We start from the raw sequence: 27,504 nt of genomic DNA, 5'->3' as shown, positions 1-27,504 counted from the left end.
GGCCTTCATTCAACACCCGCCGGCCGCGTTGGCCGCGGAAGGCGCATGCGCGGGTTCCGGAGGCCTTTTCCCGGCGACCCCGAGGCCGGTGCGTGGACACGAGTCTTCGCGGGCTGGCGTGAGCGCGCGCGGGGAGGGGGGGGGCGTGTGCAAGGCAGGGGCGCGCTCGACGCGCATGCGCAGCACCAGGCGGCTGTGTGAGCCAAGCTGGGAGATGGCGGCAGCTGCGGTGGAGCGGAGAGTGTGAGCGCCGCCCGGGAGCCGCCGGCCCGGGCGCAGTGCGACCCCGACCCCGCCCGCCCGCCTGCCCACCATGGGCAACGAGGCCAGCCTGGAGGGCGGCGCGGGCGAAGGGCCGCTGCCGCCCGGAGGCTCTGGTCTGGGTCCGGGCCCCGGAGCAGGGAAGCCGCCTTCAGCACTAGCTGGCGGCGGACAGCTCCCCGTGGCTGGTGCTGCGCGAGCGGCGGGACCCCCGACCCCTGGTCTCGGTCTGGTCCCCGGCCCTGGTCCCGGCCCCGGCCCGGGCAGGTAAGAGCGCGCGTCTGGGCGCCTGGGGGGCAGGGAACTGTGGTCTGAATCTGGGGCCGGGGCCTGGAATCCCACGATCTTGTGGACAGCAGGTTCGGGTCTGTCTGCATTCGAATCCTGCCAGATTGGCGTGAGCTTGGTAGTCGAGGTGAGCGACCCAGGGTTTCCAGCCGCCCCGCCTTGACAGGACAGGATGGTGAGTACAGGGTTAGTCAGGGCCTGCAGACCGTGACTTCGTCACATTCCCCCAATTCTCTTCCCCATAGCGCAGGGGCCCAACAGCTCAGGAGGGGCTTATGTAACCTTAGCCTGGTCCCTCTGCACAGGGGAGCAATGGGATGGAAGACATCCTCCCTGTCTGCCAGCGTCTGCATATGTCCATTGTGTTGGGTCGAGAAAGAGCACAATGGGAGTGGCTGTCAGGGAAGATAAGTGTCACTGCTAAGGAACAGGGAAAGATGGGAATAGTTGAGCCATGAACTTGGTCTTTTGCTTTCCGCAAGCATTTCATGGCTGTCAGTGTCTTTGAGGAAAGGGAAATTGCCCACTGGATACTATCAGGCCCGATAATACTCACAGTCATGTGCTTTCATCAAGGGTTCATGAACACTTTCAGGTTGAAGCAAAAAACGCTAGTGAATTACCTCCCACCAAATATGAACTCGTTGCTTAATGATTTAGCTCAACACCTCCAGCCAGTGGGAAAGCCAAAATCCACACAGAATGGTTTAAACCGAATAGATCTGGCCAAATATTTTGAGCCCAGCTTGTTTTAGGTGTTTGCCAAACCCAGATTCTGCAAAAACAAGTTGCAACGAAAGCAGAGGATGTGAATGTTGATCTGTGTCAGCCGACTCAAGACTACCAAGAGATGACAGGGTAAAACGGAAGACGTTATTTTTACACCAGTTGAACCTGGGGAGTAGCATCCCCCTTGGGGGAAGTGCTTCTATCTCCAATATATAAGCTGCCAATATATATGTTGCTTTGCCTTTTCCGGTACACAAAAACTCCAAGGAAGAAATGTTTGCTTTTTCAGATGCCCAACTATGCCTCCTGTGTTTATTTCTTCAGAAGTCTTTTCTTAGACAACTCACAGTGATGAAGAGATGTCAGTAGCCTGAAACCGTCTCAAACAAGCCAGCCCATGAACGTACCTTTTAGAGATGGAATTCGCTTGTTTTACAATTTGCTATTCCAGTAATGCAGTTGAGTAGCACAGCTCTTAGCCCTGGCAACACTGTCCGTCTGGCTGTGTGTGGAGTTGCTTGTTCGGGTTTTAGCTTGAGGAAGAGGCTCACCAAGCTTCAGCTCTCTCCCTCCAAGGGAAAGCTGCAGCTGACTGGAAAAACACCTTGTTGTTATATGGGGGAATTTACCACTTCCCTACCAGTTAACCAAACTGGCTGCTGTACTTGCTGTTTATCAGACATTGCAGAAGCAAGCATATGGAATTTTGGGAAAGGCCTGGCAGCTTAGAGGGACAGGAAAGAGACTGCTGTATGCTGCCCATACGCCTCGGTGTTCCATTTCTGTTCTACCTATAAATCCGGCTACAGTGCAGACATAGCCACTGCCATACATGCAGAAACCATGGGCTACTGCTGGGGTTAGCAATCACAACACATTTTACCAGCTGTGGGCAGGGCTCACGCACTGGCCTGTGTTCCTGAGGTCTTTCGGTTTTGAGGCTCGGGAGGTGGGCTGGTGGTAACACTGAAGACTGAGGACCCTTGAGGGGGTAGGATTTACTCTTCTAGCTCCTAGTCAGTTCATCACAGCATCTCAGCGAAGCAGACAGCGCTTCTGTCTGTCTGCCTCTCCCTCAGAGTCGGGATGGCTTCTAGTTCCTCTCACCAGTGCATTTCAGGTACCTGATACCAAATTTAGCATGTTCTGTTCTGAGATGCCGATGAACAGATTGGCCCATTGATGGAGAAGAACCCCATGGCATGTGCCTCCAGGCATTCACCAAAGAGCATTGCTCAGGGATATATTTGTTCCCAATGAGATCTTGAATTTATAGCAGCCAGAAACCTTATAGTATCGGGGAAGGGGCCAAAAGAGGATGTGATTAATTTTCTAGACCCATAGGGGAACAAAAGTGAGGTTCCTAGGGAGTGGAACCCTGGCTCTCTGCTATTGCCACATCGTCTCCTGTCACCTCAAGCTGAGTTCGTTCTTTTCATCCTCATGCTGAGCTGACTTGGGCTCTGTGAGGGGGCGGCTTCCGCGTTCAAGGCTGAAGAGCCTGACTTGAATTCAGTAAGCATAGGTGCTGCCCCACCCATAGTGATGTCTCTCAGCCTCCGGGGTTGATGGCGGGGCTTGTAGAGCTCCACAGGAAAGGATTTTCTGTTTCTGGTCTCAAGTTCACCTCATATAGTTACATCAGCTCTGCTTTTCCCATCGAGACAGATTGGAAGAAAGCTGATCTCTCTCCCTCAGACTCTGCTTTCTAAGCTAAGAGATTTGGTAGAGGCTGCATTCTGTTAGAGAAAGGAACAAGCTTCATTCGTTCATTCATTCATTCATCCACTCTTCACTCACTCACTTACAGAGATGCATCAATGGGCAGTAAGGGCACAAGATGATGTAATTACCTGTACATGTGACCATGACATACCACCAGGTTAAGGCCAGACCTTGTAGGCACCTGAGGAAGTAGTCAAAGGAGCTGGGAGTGGCAGAGTGCTTATTCAGTACCTATAAGGCCCTGGGTTCAAGACCCACTACTACCACGAAACAAAACAAAAACCTGCTTTCTGGGCACTGGAGAGTTGGTTCAGCAGTTAAGAGCACTGACTACTCTTTTAGAGGACCTGGGTTCAATTCCTCACATCCACACGTTGAGTGAAAACCATCCAGAACTTCAGCTCCAGGGTATCTGACATTCTTCTGGCCTCTGTGGATGCCAGGCATACATGATGTGTAGATATACCTGCAAGCAAAACACCCATACACATAAAAATAAAACTTAAAAGACTTATGCAAGGCAGGGAGGAAGAGATGGTTCAGTGGTGAAGAGCGCTTGCTACACAATCACGAGGACCTAGGTTTGGTTTCCAGCATCATATAGCTGGGCATCTCAGGCAAACCTGCAGCCACAGCGCTGAGCGGTTGGGGCAGGACAAGAGGGGCACTAAGATTTGCTGGCTGCCAGCCTCTCTGAGAAGACGAGAGCCCCAGCTTCAAAAGGGGTGAGTGGAGAATGTTGAAGAGGACGCTCAGGATCCTCGTTTGGCATCTCCACGTGCGGACACAGGTGAACACACCCCTCCCCCAACTGTGCACATTCACATACAAATAAGTAAATCTAAAAGCAGTTACTTTAAAACTGCACAAAGGGTGCACATAAATCAGTGGTGGCCCATCTCGCCCACATCAGCTGCACGGACTTGTAAATGTTTCGTCACATGTAAATTCATCTTCAGTAAATTAGCTGAGTTATCTTAGGTATCAAGAACGAGCACAGGACTTGGCTACATGGAGGGTATGGAAGGGAAAAAACCCAGTACTACCCTCTAGCATTCAGTCTGGTTCGTTAGGTCCTTCTTGGAGAGCCAAATCATGGATAATCTCCAGGAGAGACTGAGCAGCCTGGTGTCTGCATACGGAAGGGTTTTTCAAGTAGGACGGTTAGAAAGACACAGGTTTCAAGGGATGGAGACGCCTGAAGCATTATGGAAAAATTATTGGAATTCAGGAGTAGGGGGGGAAGAAGCAGGGAAGAGGAATGTGGTCTACCTTGGCAGAGACAATGAGCAAAGAGCAAGACTGAATACAAGAGACTGGAAGAGAGATGGGGTCAAGCCAGCTGAGACATCTCTCTCTCTAAATGCCCGTCAAAAGCCACAGTTTCCCTTTAGTTCACATGACATGGAGAAGTCTTGGGGAAAACACGGCGGAGAAGCTTGTCGTTTGCTGGATAGGTGAGAAAGCCCTGGGGACCATGTGGAGTTCTTTTCTCGAGACGATTCGTCAGGCATGGTGTCTGAATCCCGGCTCATTGAATCCAGGTCCACTGCATCAGCAAACAGTCACAGACTAGCGAAGTCTATGGTAAGGGAGAAGGATGGCTGAAATTGCCAGGTTTGGAAATAACGGTCATTTGTCACTTAGAAGCCTTGTCTGGCCCCAGAGGCTGAGTTTTCTGGGGATACAGGTATGAATTAAAGTGACCTTCCTTTAGAATAGTGACATTGTCAATCTTACCTAGAGAGGGCCATCAGTTTTTACTGTTGAGATGTTGTCAGTGGTTTGATATTTTCTCTTTGAGACAGATTCTTATTCTGTAGCCTGAGCTACCCCGGAATCCACCACATTACCCAGGGTGGCCTTGGACTAAGGCTGCTCTGCCTGCCTCAGCTTTACAAGGGCTGGGACGACAGGGAGTGACCAGGCCTGGCTCTGAATTAAAATAATCTTCTAGTGGAGAAATTAGAAAGCAGGCTATTTAAACAAGCAAGGGAGCAAACGAACAAAACAAGATTACTATGGAACATTTCAGCGTATGTAATAGCAGAGGGGATCGTCCACCCAAGCCTCCCATTCCAATTACTCTGCCACAGGCGGGCTCGACGCAGCCAATCAAGCGTCATTTACCTCCCTTCCTTCTCACTGAAACAAATCCCAGGCAGTCCAACATCCCATCACCCGCACCTCACTGTATCCTTCCAAGGAATGAGTGCTGTATAAATGTAACCATAACGCCACCATCCAATCTGAGTAGGTATTTCTTTCTTCCCAGGGAAGGTTTGCTAGGAATCAAACCCAGGGTCTCAAAAATGCTAGGCAGGCACTCTTCAAGCTAAACATGCAGCCCAACAACCTGTTCTTTAAAAAAAAGATTTATTTTTAGTTATGTGCATTTGTGTGTCTCTGTGTGTGAATATGCACCTGAGTCCAAGTGACCGAAGAGGCCAGAAATCCTGGCTCTCTCTCGAGCTGGGCATAGATAGTACGAGCCACCCAATATGGTTGCTGAGAACTGAATCTTGGTCCTCTGCAAGAATGTTAAGTGCTGCTCTGTCTCTCCAGCCCTCCAACGATCCATTTTTAATCTCAGGAGTTATTTGGATGGGGTTCTGTCTTCTGATTGCGTTATAGATTTCAACAGTTGGTTTGCTCAAATTGTGATGTATAGGATAAATCTAGTCTCTTAAAACTGATAGACTGTCTCTTAAGTAGTTGGTTGTGTAATTCATGTATTACAGCTCTGAGTCATTCGTTCTGTGATTCTTCATATTTTGGGCTGGGCTGATTGCATTCTTAAGATGCCATTTAAGATGTATCTTGGTGGGGTTGGGGATTTAGCTCAGCGGTAGAGCGCTTGCCTGGCAAGCGCAAGGCCCTGGGTTCGGTCTCCAGCTCTGAAAAAAGAAAAAAAAAAGATGTATTTTGGCCAGCATTTTCCTGAAAAATTGGATATTATATTTAGAATCTATTCTGATACATATTTCATTATTATTCTAACAATATTTGTTTATTTATTTATAACGCTGGCTTTCAAACCCAGAAGCTTCATACATGTTAGACAAGTGCCATACCCCTGAACTGCATGTCACAAGCCCACACTTCACTCATCGTTGAGACCATGACTTGCTATGCTGATCTTAAATGTATCTTGTATAGCCCAGTGTGGCCTCAAACTCTCAACCCTCCTGCCTTAGCCTCCTAAGTGCCGAGAAGCATGTGCTACCACACTTGGCTGAAATTCTACCTTTAGAAGAAGGGATTTGTTGAAGGGCTCAGATATGGAGAGAGAGGAAGTGGCTAAAAATAGAGCCAGGCTTTGGACTAATTTGGGAGCCCAAGAACAATGTACTGGGTCACTTTTTCTTCTTTCTCTGAAATTTTCCTGAATTGGTTTGGTTCTGCATTTAAGAAGCCAAAGCTTTCAGAGTCATGCCCTTTGACCCCAGCTCACGTGAGCCCTCTGTAGATTTGAAGTTGGAAGCTGCTGGGAGATAGGCTGGAGGGTTTTGACAAATCCTCCTCTCACTGGTCTCGCTCCCGGAGCCCATGGGCTCCTGTTGAGCTGTGGCTGATAGCACCGTTGCCTTAGTTCTAGCTGTGGTTACTGCCGTGGCTGCCTCATCATCTCTCTTGACCTCCCAGGCCATGCAGGCCCCATCTGTCCCAGCATCTTGCTCTTCCTCCCCAGGAACTGTTTGAAAACAGTGCAATGGTGGCTGAGGCCTGATGGCTTGCAGCAGGGACTGGGTGCCACTTTGGGGTATGAGTGAGGCTTGGTGGACAGTCTAGCTGTGGGGAGCCTCCCTTAGCCCTCCTGCTGCCAGAAGCATGGCATGCCAGTAGCAGCACTGAATTCATGGACTTGCCCAAGCTCCTCTCCCAAGGGACCGTCTGCCATCTCCACTTATAAGCATGGCGGGGGAGGTTGGCTATCGTTGGGACCGTGGCCTGTGGCTTTCTGTGGTAGGGAGTCTGGAATTCTGGCCTTCTGCCCTCTGTGGCTCCCTCCTGTCAGGCTGGGCTTCTAGTGGGTGGGTGTCTGCTCGTCTGTCTCTGTCTTTTTGTTTTTTGTGGTTCTGGGAATTAAACCCGAAGCCTTGTACATTCCAGGCTAGGCAAGTGCTACTTGGCCACTATTCCCAGCCAGACCTGTGGTATTATTCCACCTGTCTAACTTACACTGAGCCTGGTGGGCATGCTCCTTCACGCACCCGCATTGCATTCTGGGCCCCAGCGGGGTGTTAGCATCTTTCCTTCCCAGTCTTTGCTCTTATGCACCCAAGGTTCTAATGAGGGCTTTGATCAAGAGTCTTTATCTGCTGTCCCCCACTTTATTCTAACAAGAAAATTAGTTGGAGGCACCCTGGAACCTTTTAAGTCCTTTTTAGGATCAAGTGCAGAAGTACCTGCAGAAGCCTGGCCTAGAGCAGGTGGTTCTGATGTCAGAGCCAAGGGCGAAAAAGCAGAAAGGAGTGGTTTCTGAGACCTTGTCTCTCATACAGGGGATCAAAGCTCGTTTAGGAGCTTGTGAGAAGATACTCCAAGTCTGTCCCACCTGGGAGTGTCCCTGGTCTTCAAATGAGCCAGGGCTGTCTCCTGTGACACTGGTCTAGGGAGGAAAGTGATCCTCACAAGGAGGCTAAATAATCACATAGAATGCGGGTGATTTGGAAAAGAGGGACAATCTGGTATATTGCTGTGTGGGGGTTAGCAAGGGGCTACCTGCACGTGTGTGTGTGTGTGTGTGTGTGTGTGTGTGTGTGTGAGAGAGAGAGAGAGAGAGAGAGAGAGAGAGAGAGAGAGAGAGAGAGACAGACAGAGAGACAGACAGAGAGAGACAGACAGAGAGAGACAGACAGAGACAGAGACAGAGAGAGAGACAGAGAGGCAGGCAGGCAGCAGGCAGAGAGGGACAGATGGACAAAGAAGACAGAGAGACAGAGGGAAGAAACAGAGCATTCTATGGTGCATATTTAAAGAAGAGGAAAACCACATGTGTTAGACCTTACCTACCACTTTGAGACAGGGTCTCTCTCTCTCTCTCTCTCTCTCTCTCTCTCTCTCTCTCTCTCTCTCTCATTTTTAAAAATATGTTATTTGATGCATGCGGGTGTGTACTTGCACGTAAGTCTAGTGCCCACCAAGGCCAGAAAGGACACCAGGTCCCTTATACTGGAGTTATAGATGGTTATGAGCTGCCTTGTGGGTTTTGGGAATTGAATCCTGGTTCTCTGGAAGAGCAGTAGTGCTCTTAACCACCCGCTCTAGTCCTCCATACCCTCTTATCTTTTTGAGACAGGGTCTTTGTATAGCCCTAGGAGTCTTAGAAACTTTCTGTGTAGACCAGGTTGACCTTGAACTCAGAGATCTGCCTCCTGAATGCTGTGATTAAAGCTCTCCTTACCTTTTTAAAATACTTTGGTTCTAATTGTGTGTATGCATGTGTCTGTATGAGGGTTTGTGAATGTCAGTGCCCGTGGAGGCAGGAGGCACAGATACCCCTGGAGCTGAATTACAGACGTTGTACGATGCCCAATATGAGTGCTGAAAATCAAATTCTGCCCCTCTGGAAAAGCAGGATGTGGTCTTGACCGTTGAGCCGTCTCTCCAGCCCCGGGCTGTTCATGGCCGTCTGAGTTAGGCTAGCTCCCATCTCATTGTAGGACCACTGCAATGACAGACACCTGCCACCACATCTGACTTTTTGTTTGTTCTTGGGGTTCAAACAGAGGTCATGCGTATGCGGCAAGCACTTTACTCACTGAGCCTAAAGTCTTTGGAGGGTGGGGAGGGGGAGAGGTCTCATGTGGCCCAAGCGGGCCTTGAATTTATGATCCTCCTCTTTGCTTCCTCCTCCCAAGTGCTAGGGTTATGGGCCATTATACCAGGCTTTTAAATTAACAGTATCTATTACATACCACATGAGGCTTTAAAACAGGGAAGAATAATTAGTGTATTTATTCCCGCACTTACTTATTTCCTTGTGGTGAAAATGGTTGGAATCTGCTCAGTGCTTTTTCAAGAATGTAACATTGCTATTAACTATAGTTACGATGATATACAGTGGATCTCTTGAATTTATTCTTGTTATCTAACTTAGAGTTGGTATCTCTTGACCAAAGTCTCTGCACTCTCCTCTTCTGTGTATTTTGTATATGGGAACCCTTGGGATCTCTTTCAGTGAAATAGAAGTGTTTTTTTTATTAACTTAAAATTTATTCCTTACGTATTTTGATGCTAGTAATTGAACCCAGGACCTCATACACCCTAGGCAAATGCTCTATTGCTGAGCTAAATCCTCAGTCCAGAAATACACACACACACACACACACACACACACACACACACACACATATATATTATATATATTTCTGTTTGAGACAGGGTCTCACAAAGCTCAGGGTGGCCTCAAACTCCCTGTGTAGCTGAGGGTGATTTTGTAGTTGTGATCTTCCACCTCAACTTCCAGAATGCTAGGACCACATGCATGCACCACCTTGCCCAGTTTACGCAGTGCTGGGAATCGAACCCACGGCTTCATGCACACTAGCTGGATGGTCTACTTCTGGGCTACATATCCAGCTCAGCGTTGTTTCCCTTGTCTATGTCTCACTGCGTATCCCAGACTGGTTTTTAATCTTCTTGCCTCGGCCTTCTGAGTGGTGGTATCATAAGCACCATGCCTACGGCAGACCGAGGGTTTTAAAGGAGCCCTCACTGAGCCTATGCTTGGTGAGCCATGAGAACGGAGGAAACAGCATAGAGTGATTGGGCTCCACCCTCAATGGACTTGTGGTCTGGAGAGGGACAGACAGACATGTCCAGATCTCTACCTTCCCTTTCCTCTTCCTTCTTGCCCTTCTCGCCTCTGCTTCTCTTTGTCTCACAGAGGTAGGATAATCAAAAGCACAATTTGAAGGGATTGTATTATTCCATATCCTAAAATAGTAGAACATATATTTGTACAGTGCTTTACAGCTTACAAAACACATTCAAAACATTAGCTTATTCTGTTGGGAGCTCCAGAGACCTAAGATGAGCGTTTCAGAAGAGCTAGCAAGCAGACGTTAGCAAACCGAAATGCCTTACACTGAGCACAGCTGGAGAGCCGTGTCATTTCCCTGCCTCCTGCTCAGAGAAGATGGAAAATTTAGCAAGAGGATGGGGAGGGCTGTGGGGAGGCAAAAGGATCAGGAAGTAGGACATTTGGATAAAGGACAGTGCAGGGTGCCGAGTAGTGGGCCTCCTGAATGGCGACCAGAAATCCAGGTTTGGATCATTTGATGTTGCCCCAGACGCCACACTGAGCACACACAGAGGAGATCTTTAGGGATATTCTTGGTTTATTTCTGAGCTTCTGAGGACCATGCTTGGTAAGGACTCCACCACTGACTCACACACCCAGGCCCCTAAGTTTTCGGTTTCATCATCTCTAAAATGAAGAGTTTAACCGGATAATCTCCAATTGACATTTGACTTCTATGAAATGAATAAAAAGGGAGACGACATCACCACTGTTCTTCAGCCCGCCCCCCTGAGGATAGACGTCAAGGTCACAAACTGGCCAGGGTGGCTCACACCTATAATCCCAGCACTCAAGAGGCTGAGATAGGAGGGTCACTCTGCGTGCCAGACCAGAATGTGTTAAGTAGTAGATCAGCCTAAGACACAGAATGAGACCCAGTCTCAAACAAAACAAGATTATAGATAAAAAGCACGGCGTATATATCCTTTAGGGGGATTAAAAGCAGCTGTAAGTAGAAGATGTCTCACTTACTCTGTGGCAGAGATTTCCTAGCATGGGCAAGGCAAGTCAGGCCGGGAGCCAGCTGAAGGCTCGCTGGCACTTCTACAGGTGGCTGCTTGGAAAGTCGGTGGCCTCCACGCACTGGGGTAGCCAGCCAGTAAGAAAGATGCAAGCGAAACCCAGGCCAGCAGAGCCTGCTGCAGGCTTGGCGTTCCCTGCTCTGTGTCCCCTCATCTCCGAGTATCGTGGGTGCTCTGGCAATGGTCTATGTGCCTATGATCGCCAGGGGGAACTGGAGTTGGGCAAAACCATGAGGGAGAGCTTGGCACAAGGGAAGGCTAGCCCGGAAGAGACTAGTTTGGTCTACTGTACTCAGTCAGTTGGACAGTTGGGTTGGCACCTTCCTTTTAGCGGGAAGAGCTGCCCCGGGCCTCTGTGGGCTTAGGCCAGACCCTCTCAGTGTCAAGGTCAGTACGTGAGGATGATCCCTTTAGGAATATGGTTTGGCTTCAGCAGGTAATGTGTGTTCTATGTATGTCTCTAACCCAGCCCCTAACAGGTGCTAGACCGGCTGCTGTCATCTCCCAGGCAGAGCTCTGCTCTCATAAGAACGCTGAAGTGGTCAGCAGTCTTTGGTCTTTCTTTGCAGACCTCTCTGTTGAGAAACTCCTGGTTTTGGTTATTTGAACTGGCTTTCCTTATACTTCTTGTTGGCTGGTCCTCCTCTTAGAGGTTTTACAGGTGTCTGTTATGAGCCTCCCTACCTGCCGTGTTCTCACCCTTCCTCAGTCTGGTCTTCTCGGGTCCTGACAACTCCAGCTTCTTTGGCCGTAGTGGGGACAGTTGCCTCCCTAGGCTGCCCTGCCCAACGCTCTCAGTCCTCTGAGGACAGGGAGACTCAGAGAACATGGTCCAGGCTTAGCAAGTCACACGGACTATGAATGACACAGTCTGAGGGATCAGAGCCTTCACTCATGCAAACAACAGAGTATCTTCCTCTGCCTTTCTGAGATCTTTATGGAACTATCCCCAGGGCCATCTAGCCACAGAGAGGCCATCTTGGCACGAGGGCTGAGTGACCCCCATCTTGGATATGTGAACCCAGGTGTACATCTAGGGGAGCCTGCACAGGACCTGCCGTGTCTGCTCTGTGTTTGCCTGGAGAGTCTTTGTAAACTAGTGAGGTGTTTGGTACCCGACTCTGTTCCACTGGGGAGGAAGGGTAATAACTAAGGCAGTGTGTATGTTTCAGGAGTCATTCTCTGAGGGCATCTCCCTCTCCCGAGTCCTCCGGAGCCCACGTTCTCAAGCCCTACATCTGACCTTGAATGGCCAGTGTTAGAGTTTCACAGCCAAGACCTTATTAGCTGATGTTTGGAGGGTTGCCAGCTGAGAAGAGAGGAAGAATCAAAGTCAGATTTGAGAGGCCAGCCCCCCTTTACCCTGGCCGCAGCAGGGTAACTGCAGAAGAACCACTGTGCGGACCTGCTCTTTTCCTGCTAGGCTTTCTGAGGTATGCCAGTCTGTGGACCTGTGGGACCCGTGCTCCCAGGAGCAGCAGGTGCTCTGTAGACAAAAATCTAAATATCCACAGAAGGAGAAGTGTGGTGTGGTGAGGGGCTGGGGAGCTGGCTCATTGGAAAAGGGCTCACTGCCAAATATGAGGACCTGAGTCTGATCCTCTGATCCCCTTCCCCAGTCAGTCCCGGGCCTACAGCTGTGCTCGCACGTCCAGCGTATCCCTTCTCTTAGACTAAAGCAGCAAACACTCCTCACCTCTTCATGGTCTTGAGACACTGTCATTGTTATGTGTTGCCTATATTCTAACATGCATGTATGTATGTATGTATGTATGTATGCATGCATGAATGAATATAGATAGAGTGTATAATAAGTATACATGTGTATATTTATTTTAAAGCAATAATGTAGCTATCTTTCCTAGCAGTAATGCTAGTGAATATAATTTAAGACCCCCTGTGGTATATTTGCTCTTTAGGCTATATCTTTCCAGAGACATATAAGTTCATGTCTTAGATCTATTAGAAGTTAGTCTTCCCTGTGTGGTTATGCCATTAATAAGATATAAAATTAAGCTCCTTTATTCCAGTTTGTTTTTAATTTGTGAGGATTGGTTTTGATTACTTATCTGATTTCACCATATTATTGTGCAATAAATCAGCCAAAATTCAGTGGCTTCAAATAACAGTTCTTTAAAAAATTCTCAATCCTCACTCAGACATTTGCAAGCTGGATAGAATTCCCTGATGTAGGCTGTACTCCAGGCTCCACTTAGTGGGTGCTTCGTCTTCCCTGGGCAGCAGGCTAGCTGCTGGTTCATTCAATAAAGATGACAGACACATGAGTGTGGTTCTAACTGCACAAGCACATGTCAAGCCTCTGACTTTGTGGTGGTCTGACTGAGAATGGCTCATAGATGGGAACACTTAGTCACCAGGGAGTGGCTCTATCTGAAAGGATTAGAAGGATTCGGAGGTGTGGCTTTCTTGGATGAAATGTGTCATTGGAGATTGGTTTTGAGGCTTTAACACCCATGCCAAGCCCAGTGTCTCACTGTGGACCAGGATATAGCTCTCAGCCACTGCTACAGTGCCACACGTTCTGCCATGGTCTCCACCATGATGGTAATGGACGAAGTCTCTGAAACATCAAGCAAGCCCCGGGTCAGATGCTTTCTTTTATAAGAGATTGTTGGCCATGGTATCTCCCCACAGCAATAGAGTGGTGCCTGGAACTCATGTGTTGTTGACTTTCCTTTAGACTACACAGTTTGTGGTTAGGCCCAGCGGGGTATTGCAGTCACCAGTTGCCTCAGAGCTTGGTGATGGAAAATAAGCATTTTGGTCATGGTCTACACTGCAGGGATCCAGGAAGGGCACACCGGAAGTGGCTTATTTCTGATCCTTCTTCCCTTCCTTCTGTGGTAAGAACAGTTTTGTCAGCACCCCTTGTCCCCACCTCACTTCCTTCTTTTCAGACAGAGTCTCACTGTGTAGCCCTGGCTGGCCTTGAACTCACTGTGTAGAACTAGAGATCTGCCTGCCTCTGCTTTCTGCATGTAAGGGTTAAAATCCTAGGATTAGAGGCAGAGGCCACTGCACTAGACTTACATAATGTATCTCGATGAGCATCACTTCGTAGCTGATACAGAAGTCTTAGCTTCTCTTTACATCTGCACCCTGTCTGTGGACATAACATGATTTATCCATGGACACTGGGCTCAGCATCACAGTGAACGACATGTTATTTTGGCCCAACATTGAGCTCCTAAACTTAGGCCCTGTCCCTTCCATCCATGGAATAATTGCTAATAACATGACACACATGTTATTTCGTGTTTTCATCAGTGTGGGATTTCATCAAACCTATGAGATTGCTTCCTCAAGTGGATTGCTTGAAACAAAATGGCAAATGCATAAGTCAGTGTTCCCTTTATGGCTGGGCCTACGGACTAAGGTAGAACCAGGGAGCTGGTGAGTTGTCTTAGCCAGTTAACATTCATGTATTAGTTAATATTCATAAGGCTAGTCAATATTCATTAGTTAGTTAATATTCATTATGCTAGTTAATATTCATTAGGCTAGTCAACGTTCGTTAGTCTAGTTAACATTCACTAGTCTAGTTAATATTCATGAGGCTAGTTAATATTCACGAGGCTAGTTAATATTCAGAGTGGTCCATACAGCAGGGCGCTGGGGTGAAGTGCGGAGCTGGAGAGGTGAATGTGGTCACAGTGATCCTCTCCTGAACGTGTTCTGCAGGCGCAGCAGGTTGCTTGCCCAGGGTTGGCTGCAGAAAACCGGAGAAAGAGAATAATCGGGAGAACCCTTGAGCTTGGCCTGACCGTCAGGTGTTGTATGTGGAGAGTCAGGTGGGCAGAGAGGAAGATGTGTTTGGCTTTCCCCTGGTGCTGGAGATCAAACCCAGGGAAGTGCTCTGGAGTCAACACCCCCAGCCAGGGTGTGATTGGCAGGCATCCAAGTGAGGTGACAGCCATGTTAGGTAGTCAGCTCCAGGCTACAACATTAAGCAGCAGGTCACCTGCAAGTGCTTTACTGTAATGCCACCTGGTTTGCGGAGAGACATAAAAACGAGGAGGAAAGTAAGGCAATACTGGTGCTCCAGGAGAGTGAGTCGAGTACATTCAATTGGACAAACATTAGTCTTATCAAATGATTTGTTGGAAGCGGAAGCGCTCAGCACGAGGCCTGGCATGACAGGACTATTAATTGAAGCCAGGTCTCATGTACCGGCCTGAGAACGAAAGGCGAACGAGATAGACTCGTGCTCCTCACTTCCTATTTTAGCGCATGTTTGAATTAAACTTGATTAAGGGTCTGTTCCCTGGCCTCTGGGGGCTCTGACGCAGCCAGTGATGCCTAGCAGGCTCAGAGGGCCATGGCCCTTCCTTCTTATGCCCACACACAGCTGCAAGGGCAGTATTTAGGGCTCAGACTAGACAATGAACTTAAAAGACCAGTCTAGTCCTGAAGGCTCTCAGAATATACAGCTACTGAGAGCTTCAGCCCAGACCACCAGCGCCACAGAGGACAGCATCCCACCAGAGCGGGTGCTTTAACTCCTCCTCCCCATGACACTCCATGAAACCTGACTAGTTTTGGCTTTCAGCTGAGTGAGAGTGGGGTGAGACAGGCTCGCCTTGGCAGGTCTGAGGGTTGGAAAGGAGGCTGCTGCTGCTGTTCTGAAGTTGCGCCCTGCTGATGGCCAACATGGGCGCAAACACTACCACTCACCCAGGCTAGGAATTCTTCAGAGTCCAGCAAGTCGGCTGTGTGGCTCTTAGGGCTGCCTAAGAAGCCGGTGAACTGGAATAGGACTTACCCAATGGCTAGACATCTATTCTTGCTTTCCTCCAGTGCTGCAAATGAAGGTGCTTAGTGCTGATTGCCTGGTGTCTGAGATACGCCTCACACAGAGCAGAGTCACAGGGTGGTTCCTACTAGGGCACTTTGGGGAGTTGTAATGCGGGCTGAACCGATGGGAGAGAGGGAGGTAGGAACAGACACACCCCAGCCGCTTGCTCTCAGTGTTCCCAAGAGACCAGGCCTACCGCACTGCCCTCTGCCCCCAGCTTCTTTGTCAGGGTGCACGCTCCCATTGCTGCTTTGCATTTACCTGGGCATTTTGCTGTATTCTTTGCTTGCCCAAGCTGTAGAAATACACAGACTGGAGAGCAGAGGCTTAAGCTTCCCCAGGACTCCAGGGATAGATGTCACAGGTTCCTAAATGGTAAAAGCTAAAACCCTCTAAACTCCTGAGCATTGAGTAAGAAAAACAAAAATGCTCTTAGAGACCAGAGATCTTTGTGGGGACCATCTGGGTAATACCCTCTCTTCCGGTGTAAAGACCCCAAGAGTGATAAAGGCTGAACCTGACTGCAAGATTTGGCAGGGAGCACAAGCCTCAGGCGTGTACCTTGGCGTCCTTTTCTGTAGTACAGGCTAGCACAGGTGCCCATGCATGCACGGGTGAGTGTGAGCACACAAGTGTGTGTGTTCGTGTACATTTGGGCAGGCACACATGGAGGCCAGAAGTCGTCCTTGGGCGTTGTTTCTCAGACACTGTCCATATTGTTTAGGCTGGGCCTCTCACTGGGCTCCCTGATTAGACTGGCAGGCCACTGAACCACAGGGATCCTTTGTCTCGCCCTCCCTGTACAGGAAGCACTTTTACAGAATACCTACCTCTCCAGGCCCAATACGTAAACTGTTTTTGGAAACAGTAGTGCTACTAGGTAGGAACCGAGGGATGTGTTGATATGCTGTGTGTCTCTGGCTGGCAGAGGGTCAAGTTCACTGCGGGGTGAGAAGACTGTTTCCAGAGTGGCACTGGGCAAGCCAGAAATGGGTGGGGAAGAAGAGCCTCCGCTCAGTGAATGACTCGTGCCACTTTGAGATGGAGAAGCTTTAATGGTCTGGAAGGAGAGGATCTTCTTGCCCGTGTGTGGCTCTAAGAACTGACCAGAGGGAAGCAGAAACCATCCTCTTGGGGACTCTGCCTTATAAGACTCCCACAGAAGGAAATAGCCAAGTCCTACTGGGTGGGGTTTGGAGGCGTGGCCTTTGCTGTCTTATGACTACTCAGGCCAGCACACTTAATCTGGGCCATGCTCCAGAGGCCTCAGGGCCTGGTTAGGAAGAAGAGAGACTATGCCATCCCTTCTTTCTCCACCTGCCGGGGAGATGAAGTGTGCCTGCTCCTCAGGCAAATGTTACCATGCTCTGAACATTCGCACAGTGCATGGCCTTCAGGAATGAGGGTCATGACCCGATGTGAATGAAGTGAATCATAACCCGATCAGGGAGTCCAGTCGTGTGTGGTAGGGGTAGAGTGAACACGTGGTGCAAGCCGCACCGTGCTGACCACTTGACCCCTGTGCTTCACACACATCCTGCTCTAATAAGCTCAGGGAATTCTTTACTCTTATTTCTTTGTCCAGCTACTCAGTACCCCTTTGTCAGTCCTTGATGGGCGTTCTGACACCCATAGGCTCTACATAGGCTCTAGGGAAACAACCGCCAGCCTCAGCATATCCCACAGACTGGGTGAGCACAGAGGGCGCAACTGGGGACCCATAACTAGGGAACAGGGAGCCCTTAGTGGATGTCACAGTGCCGGGGTCCTGCCAGCTTGGGGCAGGATTTTTTTTTTTTTTTTTTTATTAACTTGAGTATTTCTTATATACATTTCTGAAAGTGTTATTCCCTTTCCGGTTTCCGGCAAACATCCCCCCCCTTCCTTATGGGTGTTCCCTCCCAACCCTCCCCCCATTGCCACCCTCCCCCCCACAGTCTAGTTCACTGGGGTTCAGTCTTAGCAGGACCCAGGGCTTCCCCTTCCACTGGTGCTCTTACTAGGATATTCATTGCTACCTATGAGGTCAGAGCCAGGGTCAGTCCATGTATAGTCTTTAGGTAGTGGCTTAGTCCCTGGAAGCTCTGGTTGGTTGGCGTTGTTGTACATATGGGGTCTCGAGCCCCTTCAAGCTCTTCCAGTTCTTTCTCTGATTCCTTCAACGGGGGTCCTATTCTCAGTTCAGTGGTTTGCTGCTGGCATTCGCCTCTGTGTTTGCTGTATTCTGGCTGTGTCTCTCAGGAGTGATCTACATCCGGCTCCTGTCGGTCTGCACTTCTTTGCTTCATCCATCTTGTCTAATTGGGTGGCTGTGTATGTATGGGCCACATGTGGGGCAGGCTCTGAATGGGTGTTCCTTCTGTGTCTGTTTTAATCTTTGCCTCTCCCTTCCCTGCCAAGGGTATTCTTGTTCCCCTTTTAAAGAAGGAGTGAAGCATTCACATTTTGATCATCCGTCTTGAGTTTCGTTTGTTCTAGGGATCTAGGGTAATTCAAGCATTTGGGCTAATAGCCACTTATCAATGAGTGCATACCATGTGTGTTTTTCTGTGATTGGGTTAGCTCACTCAGGATGATATTTTCCAGTTCCAACCATTGGGGCAGGATTTCTTACACAGCCAAGCAGACCAGAAGATAGCTGCTCCTTCCCTAACCCATGAAGCATGTATGGATACACACACATGCGCATGCACACTCATACATGCATGCATTTGTGCCCCTACTTCCTGCTGAGACTCGGGATAGTCCACTGATGGGTTAAGTGGATGATGCTCCTGTTTCTGGTGGCCCTAGACCTCCCTCTGGGCTCAGATCCTGTTGGCTTCCCTTCTTCAAAGTCGCTCTGGTTGTGTGCACCTCCTTGGCTACCTTCAGTCTCCTCTGGCATTGCTCACTCTGTCTGCATGGATTCCCAAGTCTCAGCACTCGCTGTGTCTTCCCCCCCTCACTAGGTCTCTGCAAGAGCATCCACATCATCTTTAATTCTGTAGCTTAGGTCCCACAGCTGGGTGCCCCCAGGCATGGACCATGCAGAGTACCCTCACTGTCATGCTCTCCCGCTTTTGTGGAAATAGCAACCTACCACATAACTCTGCTGCACAGGGTCTCTTTTCTTGGGAAAGCTTGAGTCTGTTGTGTAGTACAATGAACTGACATGAAGACTTCGTCATGGTGGGGGTGGTTGTTTTTGAGACTGAGTCTCGATATGTAGCTCAGGCTGGCCTTTAACTGGTGACCCTCTTGCTGTAGGCTTTTGAACACTGGGATTACAAGAGCTTATCACCAAGTCAGGGGAGTCTTTCTGAGGCCAGGAACATCCCTGATTTTGTTTGATGTCCATAGGAAATATTTAATAAGTCTTTTGTTTGGCACAGAGCCTTTTCCTTGTCCTGGGCTCCCCGGGACCCAAGGTCAGTGTGAGTGGCCGAGTAGGGTGTGGTTGGTGCATCAAAGGGCAGATCTAGTGGGAAATGTCACAAGCGACAAGCTGGAAAGAGCAGAACGGTGTCTTTTAGAACTTGGGGTGGTTTGCAGCCCGGACTGGGAACCACAAAATGCCCTTCAGCTGTTTGATGGCCCGTTCTTCATTCATTCACCTCTAGTTTGACATTCAAGGGTCAAGAGGCTCCGGTCTCTGTCCACTGAATTCTGCTGTTGTGGATTAGAGCTGACTCTGAGCTGGGTGTGGTAGTGCACGCCTTTAATCCCAGCGCTTGGGAAGCAGAGACAGGAAAATCTCTGTGGGTTTGAGGCCAGCCTGGGCTACATAAACTGACTCTGTACAGCCTGGTCTACATAAACTGACTCTGTAGGGCTTACGATAGCCTCCGCTTTTCTTTTCTTTGTTGAAACAGAGTGCCATGTAGCCCAGGCTAGCCTTGAATTTGCAAAAGACGGTGACTACCTCCACCTCCCAAGTGCTCGCATGATAAGCGTGAGCCACAATGCTTAGGTAAGCCTAGCTTGAGTCTCATTGCGTAGCTTAGGCTGGTCTTGAACTTACAGAGATCCTTCCTGCCCCCACTTCCCGAGTGTTAGGATTTGCGCACCACCACTCGCAGCCCTAGGCTGCTCTTGTTAGACCCTTTCCCATCACCAGGCCCACCTTTCTTTTTTGTGGTTCCACATCCCTCAGGTGCTGGTGCAGAAGAAACAGAAGGCCAGCAGATAGGTGGCTTCTGTCAGGTGCCTCCCTTGGCAACCAAGGGAGTACCCGCGACCCAGGTTCATGGAGACTTGCCCATCCTCTTCTTTCTCAGTAGACCAGCACCTGGGATACAATGATAAGAGTTCAGCCAGTTCTCAACGGGGACTCAGTGGGAGAGAATGATTTTAATCATCCAGAAACAAACATGCTAACGAAAGGGGAGGACCGGAAGTCATGAGAACTCTCACCCCAGGAAGTGACATGGATTTGGGCATCTGAGTGAGTTTACAAGTCTGAGGGGTGAGCAGCTAAGTGGAGGTGTGACGGGGCTGGGCCTTTTAGGAAGGAGGAAGCTCGCACACACAAGTCCCCCGAGGCTCCTTTTCAGTAGGAGATGGAGCAGAAGCATGTGTGGGAACAAAGGAGGAAACAATGTATGTAGCCTATTTCCGGCCAGGACGTCTTGCTGTAACTGCCGGGGCTGGTTGCACAGATGGTCTCCTTCATGTGCCCACCCCTAGCCTTTCCTTCTGGGCGCCAACATTAGCCCTGTCCACTCCTGACTCAGGGGTGTTTGCCTAGCTTGCTGCCCGTGCCCCTGTGAAGGCCATAGGCACTGGCAATGGCTAAGGCTCAGGTGAGTAGCCTTGCTTCTGATGCTTTCCTGGGGGCACGAGGAGTAAGGCCTTGTCTGGCATGATGGCTAGTGTGGAGTCATCCCGCCACATTCCTCCATTAAGCAGAACATTCACTGTTCAGTCTCAGATCAACTGCACGACCCCTGTGCTGGCCAGCGTGGGACTGCACCCCTTCACAGGCCCTTTCACTTTGGAGGCTGGGGATTGATCTCCAGTACCATGGAAAGCACATGAGGTGACAGCAGCCTGCAAGCCCAATACCAGCAAGGTGGAACCAGAAGGATCAGGAGTCACCCCTGACTAATAGGAAGCTGAGGCCAGCCTGAGCTACACTGAGACCCTGTGTTTCAAAGGAACAACATCGAAACCCTAAGAAATAAAAGAGCCAAGAAAAACCTCCACAGAAACCTAAAAATGTCTCCCACCTGAAGCCCTTTTCTTAGGGTTCGACTTTGAGGTTTCAGGACCAAAGGCCAGAGTCCTCAGGCTCGGCTCCCACTCTGCACTGTGCTGCTGCCCCCCACTTTTAATAGCCTTGGGGACCCTGGTGTCCAGATGCCTTAGAGAAGACCAGTTGCAGGCTGGCAATGAAAAACGCTTGCTATGGTAGCCTGAATATGAAGGTGGAAGGGAAGGGGTAACATCGTGAAGTTCTCTCTTGGCTTCCACATGCGTGCACCATGGCACGCACCTCTCTCTCACACATTAATAATTAATAAATAAGCTTTAAAAGAAAAGGGGGAGCCCAGCTGGGCTAGGCTGCTTGCCAAAGCCTGTGCTCCCAAGTGTGGAAGAAGTTGCCTGGGCCTGACTCCTGCTTGCTCAGTGAGAAAACATGCTCCAGTCACCGTGGTTATGACAGCAACCTGCTTCCAGGTCCTTCTGTTCTGCTCCGGGGCCTCCCCAGCCAGGCCCCAGCTTCCACTCCCATCCTTTCTCCCACAAGCACTCACGCATCACTTCCTCCTTGGTCCTGCTTTACACTGTTCTTGTTGCTATAGAAATGTATAGTGACCCAAAGAACAGAACTTATTCCTTCTAGTCCTGGAGGCTAGAGACCTAGGAAGACTTTCCTCGCAGGGAGCCTGACGTTCATTTCCAAGTCCACACTGTTGCTCAGAACAAGCAGCCCTCTTTCCCAGGCTGGATGAACAGAGGGCTGTTCCCATTTAAGTGCTGGGATTAAAGGCTTGACCCACCGTAACCAGCCTCGAGACCATTTGTTTTAGAAAAGCTTTGTGTAGTATAATAAACATTCTGTGAAGTTCAAGTATTAAAGGGCGCCATGGGTGTGTCTTGCATTCTCACTGCCCAGCTTTCCACGTCTCCTCTTCCCTCTAGTGTCTGTCTGGATTGGCAGTTCTAGATGTTTTGCATATGTGGGGCCACACAGTGTGTGTTTTGGGGGGTCAGGCTGTTTCACACCAGTGCCTCATTCCCTCTTCTTACCCAACAACACTCCAAAGTATGGCTGTGTCTTCTTCGATTCATTCACTGATGAATGTGTCAGATGCAGAGGGGCTCCTTTTGTTGCTTGCTTTTTTGAGACAGGGTCTCCCTGGGTAGCTCTGGCTGTCCTGGAACTCGCTCTGTAGACCAGGCTGGTCTTGAACTCACAGAGATCCACCTGTCTCCACCTCCTGAGTGCAGTGCTGGGATAAATAGACTCAATTTCTATTTTATCTTTTGGGACATCTAACTTTGTAGCTAGGGTAGTCATGCACATGATCCTCCTGCCTCAATCTTTCCAGGGCTGGGATAGCAAGCGTGTGCCATCGTGCCCAGCTCATTAGGCTTCTGACACGGAAAATCACGTGGCTGGCAGGCAGAGATCAGTTTAGTTTTCTTCCAATTTGGATGCTTGTTTTTCTTGCCTAATTGCTTTGGCTCAGATCGCTAGCACTGTGTGGAACTGAATGGTGAGACCTCCTTGGCTTCCTCATGTTCCGATCTTCCAGAGAAAGCCTCTGGCCTTTCACCCTATGAAAACCCACATCTAAGTAGGTTGTGAGCTTTCATTTCACAAGTGCCCTGGATCTTATTGAAGAAGTTCCTTTGTATTTCTAGCCTATTAAGTCAGTTTTTGGGGGAAAAAAAGGAATTCTTTTTATTTTACATATACGAGTTCTAGATGTATATGCATCTGCTTGTGTATATGCATGCCACACTGTGCTGGTGCTCACGGAGTACATAAGAGGGCATCAGATCCCATGGAACTGAGGTGACAGCTGGTTGTTTGCCATCATATGGGTGCTGGGAACCAAACCTGGGTCCTCTGCAGGAGCTAAGCTGTCTGTCTAGTCCCTGTTGAGTGGTTTTTAATCATGAAATGCTTTAATGGCAACATTTATCAAATTTTGTCAAGTAATTTTTCCTCATCAATTGAGATGATTGGTTCTCCCTTTTTATTTAATCCAGCACTCAGGGGGCAGAGGCAGACAGCCTCTTAAGTTCCAGGCCACTTTTCTCTACATTGTGAGTTCCAGGACAACCAAGGGTACGCAGAGAAACCCTGTCTTAAAAAACCAAAAAGAAAGGGTTGGGGATTTAGCTCAGTGGTAGAGCGCTTGCCTAGCATGCGCAAGGCCCTGGGTTCGGTCCCCAGCTCCGGAAAAAAAAAAAAAAACAAAAAACAAAAAACCGAAAAGAAGAAGGAGGAGGAGGAGGAGGAGAGAGGGAGAAGAAGAGGAGGAGGAAGGAGAGGAAGAAGAGGAAGAGGAGGGGGAGGAGAAGGAGGAGAGAGGGAGAGGAGGAAGAAGAAGAGGCGGAAGAGGAAGAAAAGGAGGAAGAAGAAAGTGTTTTCTCTTCCCAGCAAACATTAGCAGCCTATAGACCCTCAAGGATGGTGGGGACCCCATGAGCCTCTCCCCAATTTCTTTTTCTCCAAAAACTTTATTCAAGGGCTGGAGAGATTGCTTAGAGGGTAAGAGCACTGGCCGCTCTTCCAGTGGATCTGGGTTCAATTCCCAGCACCCACATGGCAGATCATAACTGTCTGTAATTTAAGTTTTAGGCGATCTGATACCTCATACAGACACACATGCAGGCAAAGCACCAATGCACATGGAATAAAAATCAATAAATTAAGACTTTTTATTCACTGGGGCAGGAAAGGTGGCTCAGTGGTTAAGAGCATTGGCTGCTCTTCCAGAGGCCCTGGGTTCTGTCCCCATCACCCGCATGGCAGCTCAGCTGTCTGTAACTCCAGTTCCAGGGCATCTGACAACCTCAAAATTGTATTTCGTTTCCTTTTATTCTATTTGCCTGCTTGCGTGACTGCACACAGTCCACGTGGGCAGAGCCCATGGAGTCAGAAGAGCGTAGCAGATCTCCTGAAACTGGAGTTACACGTGTGTAAGCCACCATGTGGATGCTGGGGACAGAACCCAGGTCCTCTTCAGACCACAAATCCTCGTAACTGCTAAGCCACCCTTCTAGCCTCTTACCCTTCTTATAGCAGAGCTGGAGTGCATTAAGAAGAAAGGGTTTCTTCCTAGTTTCATGTTTGTTTTGTTTTTGGCAGAATCTAGTCAGGTAGCCCAAGGTCACCTCGGAATTTCAGTTCTCCTGTCCACTTCCGGGTTGCTGGGACGACAGGCGTGTGCCGCTGCAGCTGGCGTGAGAGGGAAATGTTATTCCTACACATTAAAGAGGGGAGAGGCAGGTAAGACAGGGACAGCAGGATAAACTCTAGGGTGGGTAAGCACGCAGCAGACTTCGTTCTCTCACTGGGCTTACGTTTTCTAGTTCGCTCGTATTTTCCTAGGTATCCAGAAGGAAGTCTAGGTTATTGATAATAGATCCTTATTCTTCCGGTGTGGGTGCTGAGTGCTTTGATGAACCTGTGTGTTTAGTACAGAACATTTTCATTTTTACTCATCTCAGAAGTATTATGAGCAGGATGTGGTGGTGCACGCCTTTAGTCCCAGCGCTCTGGAGGCAGAGGCAGACGGGTCTCTGTGAGTTCGAGGCCAGCCTGGTCTACAAAGCAAATCCAGGACAGCCAAGGCTGTTACACAGAGAAACCCTGTCTTGAAAAACAAAAACAAAAAGAGTATTTTGAAATATTTCCTTAAGGATTATTTTTCTCAGATTCATTGCTTATTTAGGACTGTGGTTCAGTTTAAACTTAGTTGTGGATTTTACAAACTTGTCCCGTTGCCAATTCTGCTGCTAATTTAATTATAGCGTGTTCAAAGAACATCCGCGTTATGACTTCAGCACTTTAACACTGATGGGGGTTTGTTGTGTGTCCTGGCCTGTGGCCGGGAAAACTGATCCACATGCACTTGAGCGTGCCCGCCGATATTGGGCGGAGTGTTTCCCAGATGGCCATTAGTTCTGGTGAGTTGTAGTGATTTTCAAATCTTTAACTTCTACAGGGTTGTTATATCCGTTTCTGTAATGAATTGAAGTCCCCAGCTATTAGAGTTGAACTGTCTGTTTCCAACTCAATCACTTCATATATTTTGGGGCCTGGTTGCTAGGCATACACACGCTTATAACAGTTGCAGCTTTCTAATTCGATGGCTCTTTTGTTAGCGTTTATCTTCAGTCAGCTCCCCTCACCCGCTTCCCTCTTTAAAGAGATAAGGCCTTTCAATGTTCAGGCTACCTTCAAGTTTCTGTGCTCAAAGACTCCTCCAGGCTAAGCCAGGGAGCTGCTGGGACTGCAGGCCTTTACTTCCCAGTGTCTCTGAAGTCTGACGTGTCATCTCAAGTCAGCATAGACAGCATAGACTCTCTCATGTCAGCACAGCCACTCCATATCAACACAGCCCCTCCCACGGCAGCATAGCCCCTCCCATGGCAGCATGGACGCTCTCCTGTAAGCACGGCCACTCCATATCAGCATAGCCACGCCCACAGCAGCATAGCCCCTCCCACATCAGTGCAGCCCCTCACTGTCAGCTCAGCCACTCTCAGGTCAGCACAGCCACTTCCGCTCTCGCACAATTGCTTACATGACTATTTTTTCCCATTAAGAAATAATTCTGGGGTTGGGGATTTAGCTCAGTGGTAGAGCGCTTGCCTAGCAAGCGCAAGGCCCTGGGTTCAGTCCCCAGCTCCGGAAAAAAAAAAAAAGAAGAGAAATAATTCTGCTTGGGAGGCTGAGGCAGGGGGAATCGCTCACAAGTTTAAGGAGAATCTGTCCTAGATGGTGAGTCCTAGGCCAACTAGAGCTAGATAACAAGGCCTAGTCTCAAAAAAACAACAAAGAAAATTTCAACCTGGTTTTTTTTGGTTTGGGTTTTTGGGTTTTGTTTGTTTGTTTGTTTGTTTGTTTTTGCACTTAAAAATGTCTCTCATGGATAAGAAATAGTTGTATCTCTTTTATCTCTTTTTCTTAATCAAGTTTGATGATCTCTGATTGATTTTGGATTAGATTAACCATATCTAATTACTGATATGGTTGGATTTGCAGGTGCTAGCTTGCTTTTTTCTTTTATGTATCTCAAGCTTTCTTCTTCCATTTTATTGCCTTCCTTTGTATTAAGTCGACGCTTTCTAGTATAGCATTGTAATTACATTTTTAAAATTATTTAGGGTTTACAACCTACATCTTATTATTTTAGAATCTATTTCAGGCCAGGCATGATAGCAGACTTGGGAGAGCAGAGGGCAGAGAGGGCAGAGAGGGCAGAGAGGGCAGAGGGCAGAGGGCAGAGGGCAGAGGACAGAGGCAGGTGGATCTCTGTGTCTGAGACCAGCCTGGTCTGCAGAGTGAGTTCCAAGACAGGTAGAGCTACATGATGAGACCCTGTCTCAAATAAATACACAAACAAAAAAATCTATTTCAGACATTTTTTGTGAGATAGTCTCACTATATAGCTTTGACTAGCCTAGAACTGCTATATAGACCAGGCTGGCCTTGAACTTATAGAGATTCACCTGCCTCTGACTTCCAAGTGCTGGGATTAAAGGTGTAAGCCACCCAGCCAGACCCAGAATCTACTTCAGATTTATGCTAATTTAATTTTGGTGACATGGACTAAGGATGTGGCTCAGTGGTAGTTCTTTTTTTAAAAAAAAAATATTTATTTAATGTATGAGTACACTGTAGCTGTCTTCGGACACGCCAGAAGAGGGCATCAGATCTCATTGCAGATGGTTGTGAGCAACCATGTGGTTGCTGGGAATTGAACTCAGGACCTCTGGAAGAGCAGTCAGTGCTCTTAACCACTGAACCATCTCTCCAGCCCACAGTGGTAGTTCTTGTCTACTGAAAGTAAGGCCTTGGGTTTGATCCCACACTGAGAAAAACATTGAATGTAGACACTCACTCCATGTGCAGCTGCATTCTCCCCCCCCACCGTGTTGTACTATTATAGTTCTATATTACATTACAAATGGAAAAACACATAATTAAATAGTTATAACTGTCACTTTATATAGTGTTACAGATAACCTTATATGTGCTGCTTTACAAGTCAAGAGGCAAAAGAACAGCATACATACATACACACACACATACATATACACACAAATATAATACACACACATAATACATACATAATACATACATACACATACATACATCATATATACACATACATTCACACACATATACATGCACACATACATCATACACACACACACACACACACACACACACACACACACACACACGAGAGTTTGTATACCGGCCTTTTCATTGGTTGTCTCTAATCCCCGCTATTTCCCGTGGACTTGAGTTGCGTCTGATGTGCCTTTTGCATTTATATATGTATAGCTTTCTTTCTAGGTTCGACTATCCTGACATATATAAATGCTTCTCTTTATGTGATTGTTTCCCAAATCAGTGTGGGAAGTGAAAGGAATTCGTGGTCATACTTTCTCCTGTTCTTACGCACACTCTGGCCTTCACTGGCTCCCTTTGGGTTTTGTGTGGGCATTCGAGTGACTGCTGGTGTCGCTCGCTTTCGGCCTCTCCCTTTGTTATTTCCTGTAAGGTGATCCGCTGTGAGCAGTTATGTTCTTCCTGCTTCGACTTAGGTTTTGCTTTCTTGTTAATCTTGTTAATCAGGTAACCGTTTCCTTTTGACTACATTAACAGTTATCCTTTTTCA

The 27,504-nt window shown here is 48.5% G+C and overlaps 1 protein-coding gene across 2 annotated transcripts in view; it reads left to right on the top strand.

Annotated features, from left to right (window-relative positions):
• The first annotated feature begins 203 nt into the window (after positions 1-203).
• The window catches only part of Bsn (bassoon presynaptic cytomatrix protein), an 89,898-nt gene continuing 62,597 nt past the window's right edge, over positions 204-27,504 (top strand). For both annotated transcript variants that reach the window (XM_032910592.1, XM_032910593.1), the window contains exon 1: positions 204-528. In XM_032910592.1, coding sequence (XP_032766483.1) covers positions 314-528 — 215 coding nt within the window. In that variant the 5' untranslated portion in view covers positions 204-313. The remainder of the gene's footprint in view (positions 529-27,504) is intronic.

The sequence above is a fragment of the Rattus rattus genome, chromosome 8 (assembly GCF_011064425.1).
Source record: "Rattus rattus isolate New Zealand chromosome 8, Rrattus_CSIRO_v1, whole genome shotgun sequence".
Classification (NCBI taxonomy): domain Eukaryota; kingdom Metazoa; phylum Chordata; class Mammalia; order Rodentia; family Muridae; genus Rattus; species Rattus rattus.
Note: the sequence above shows the minus strand (reverse complement) of the source record. Positions and strands in the feature narration are given on the sequence as shown.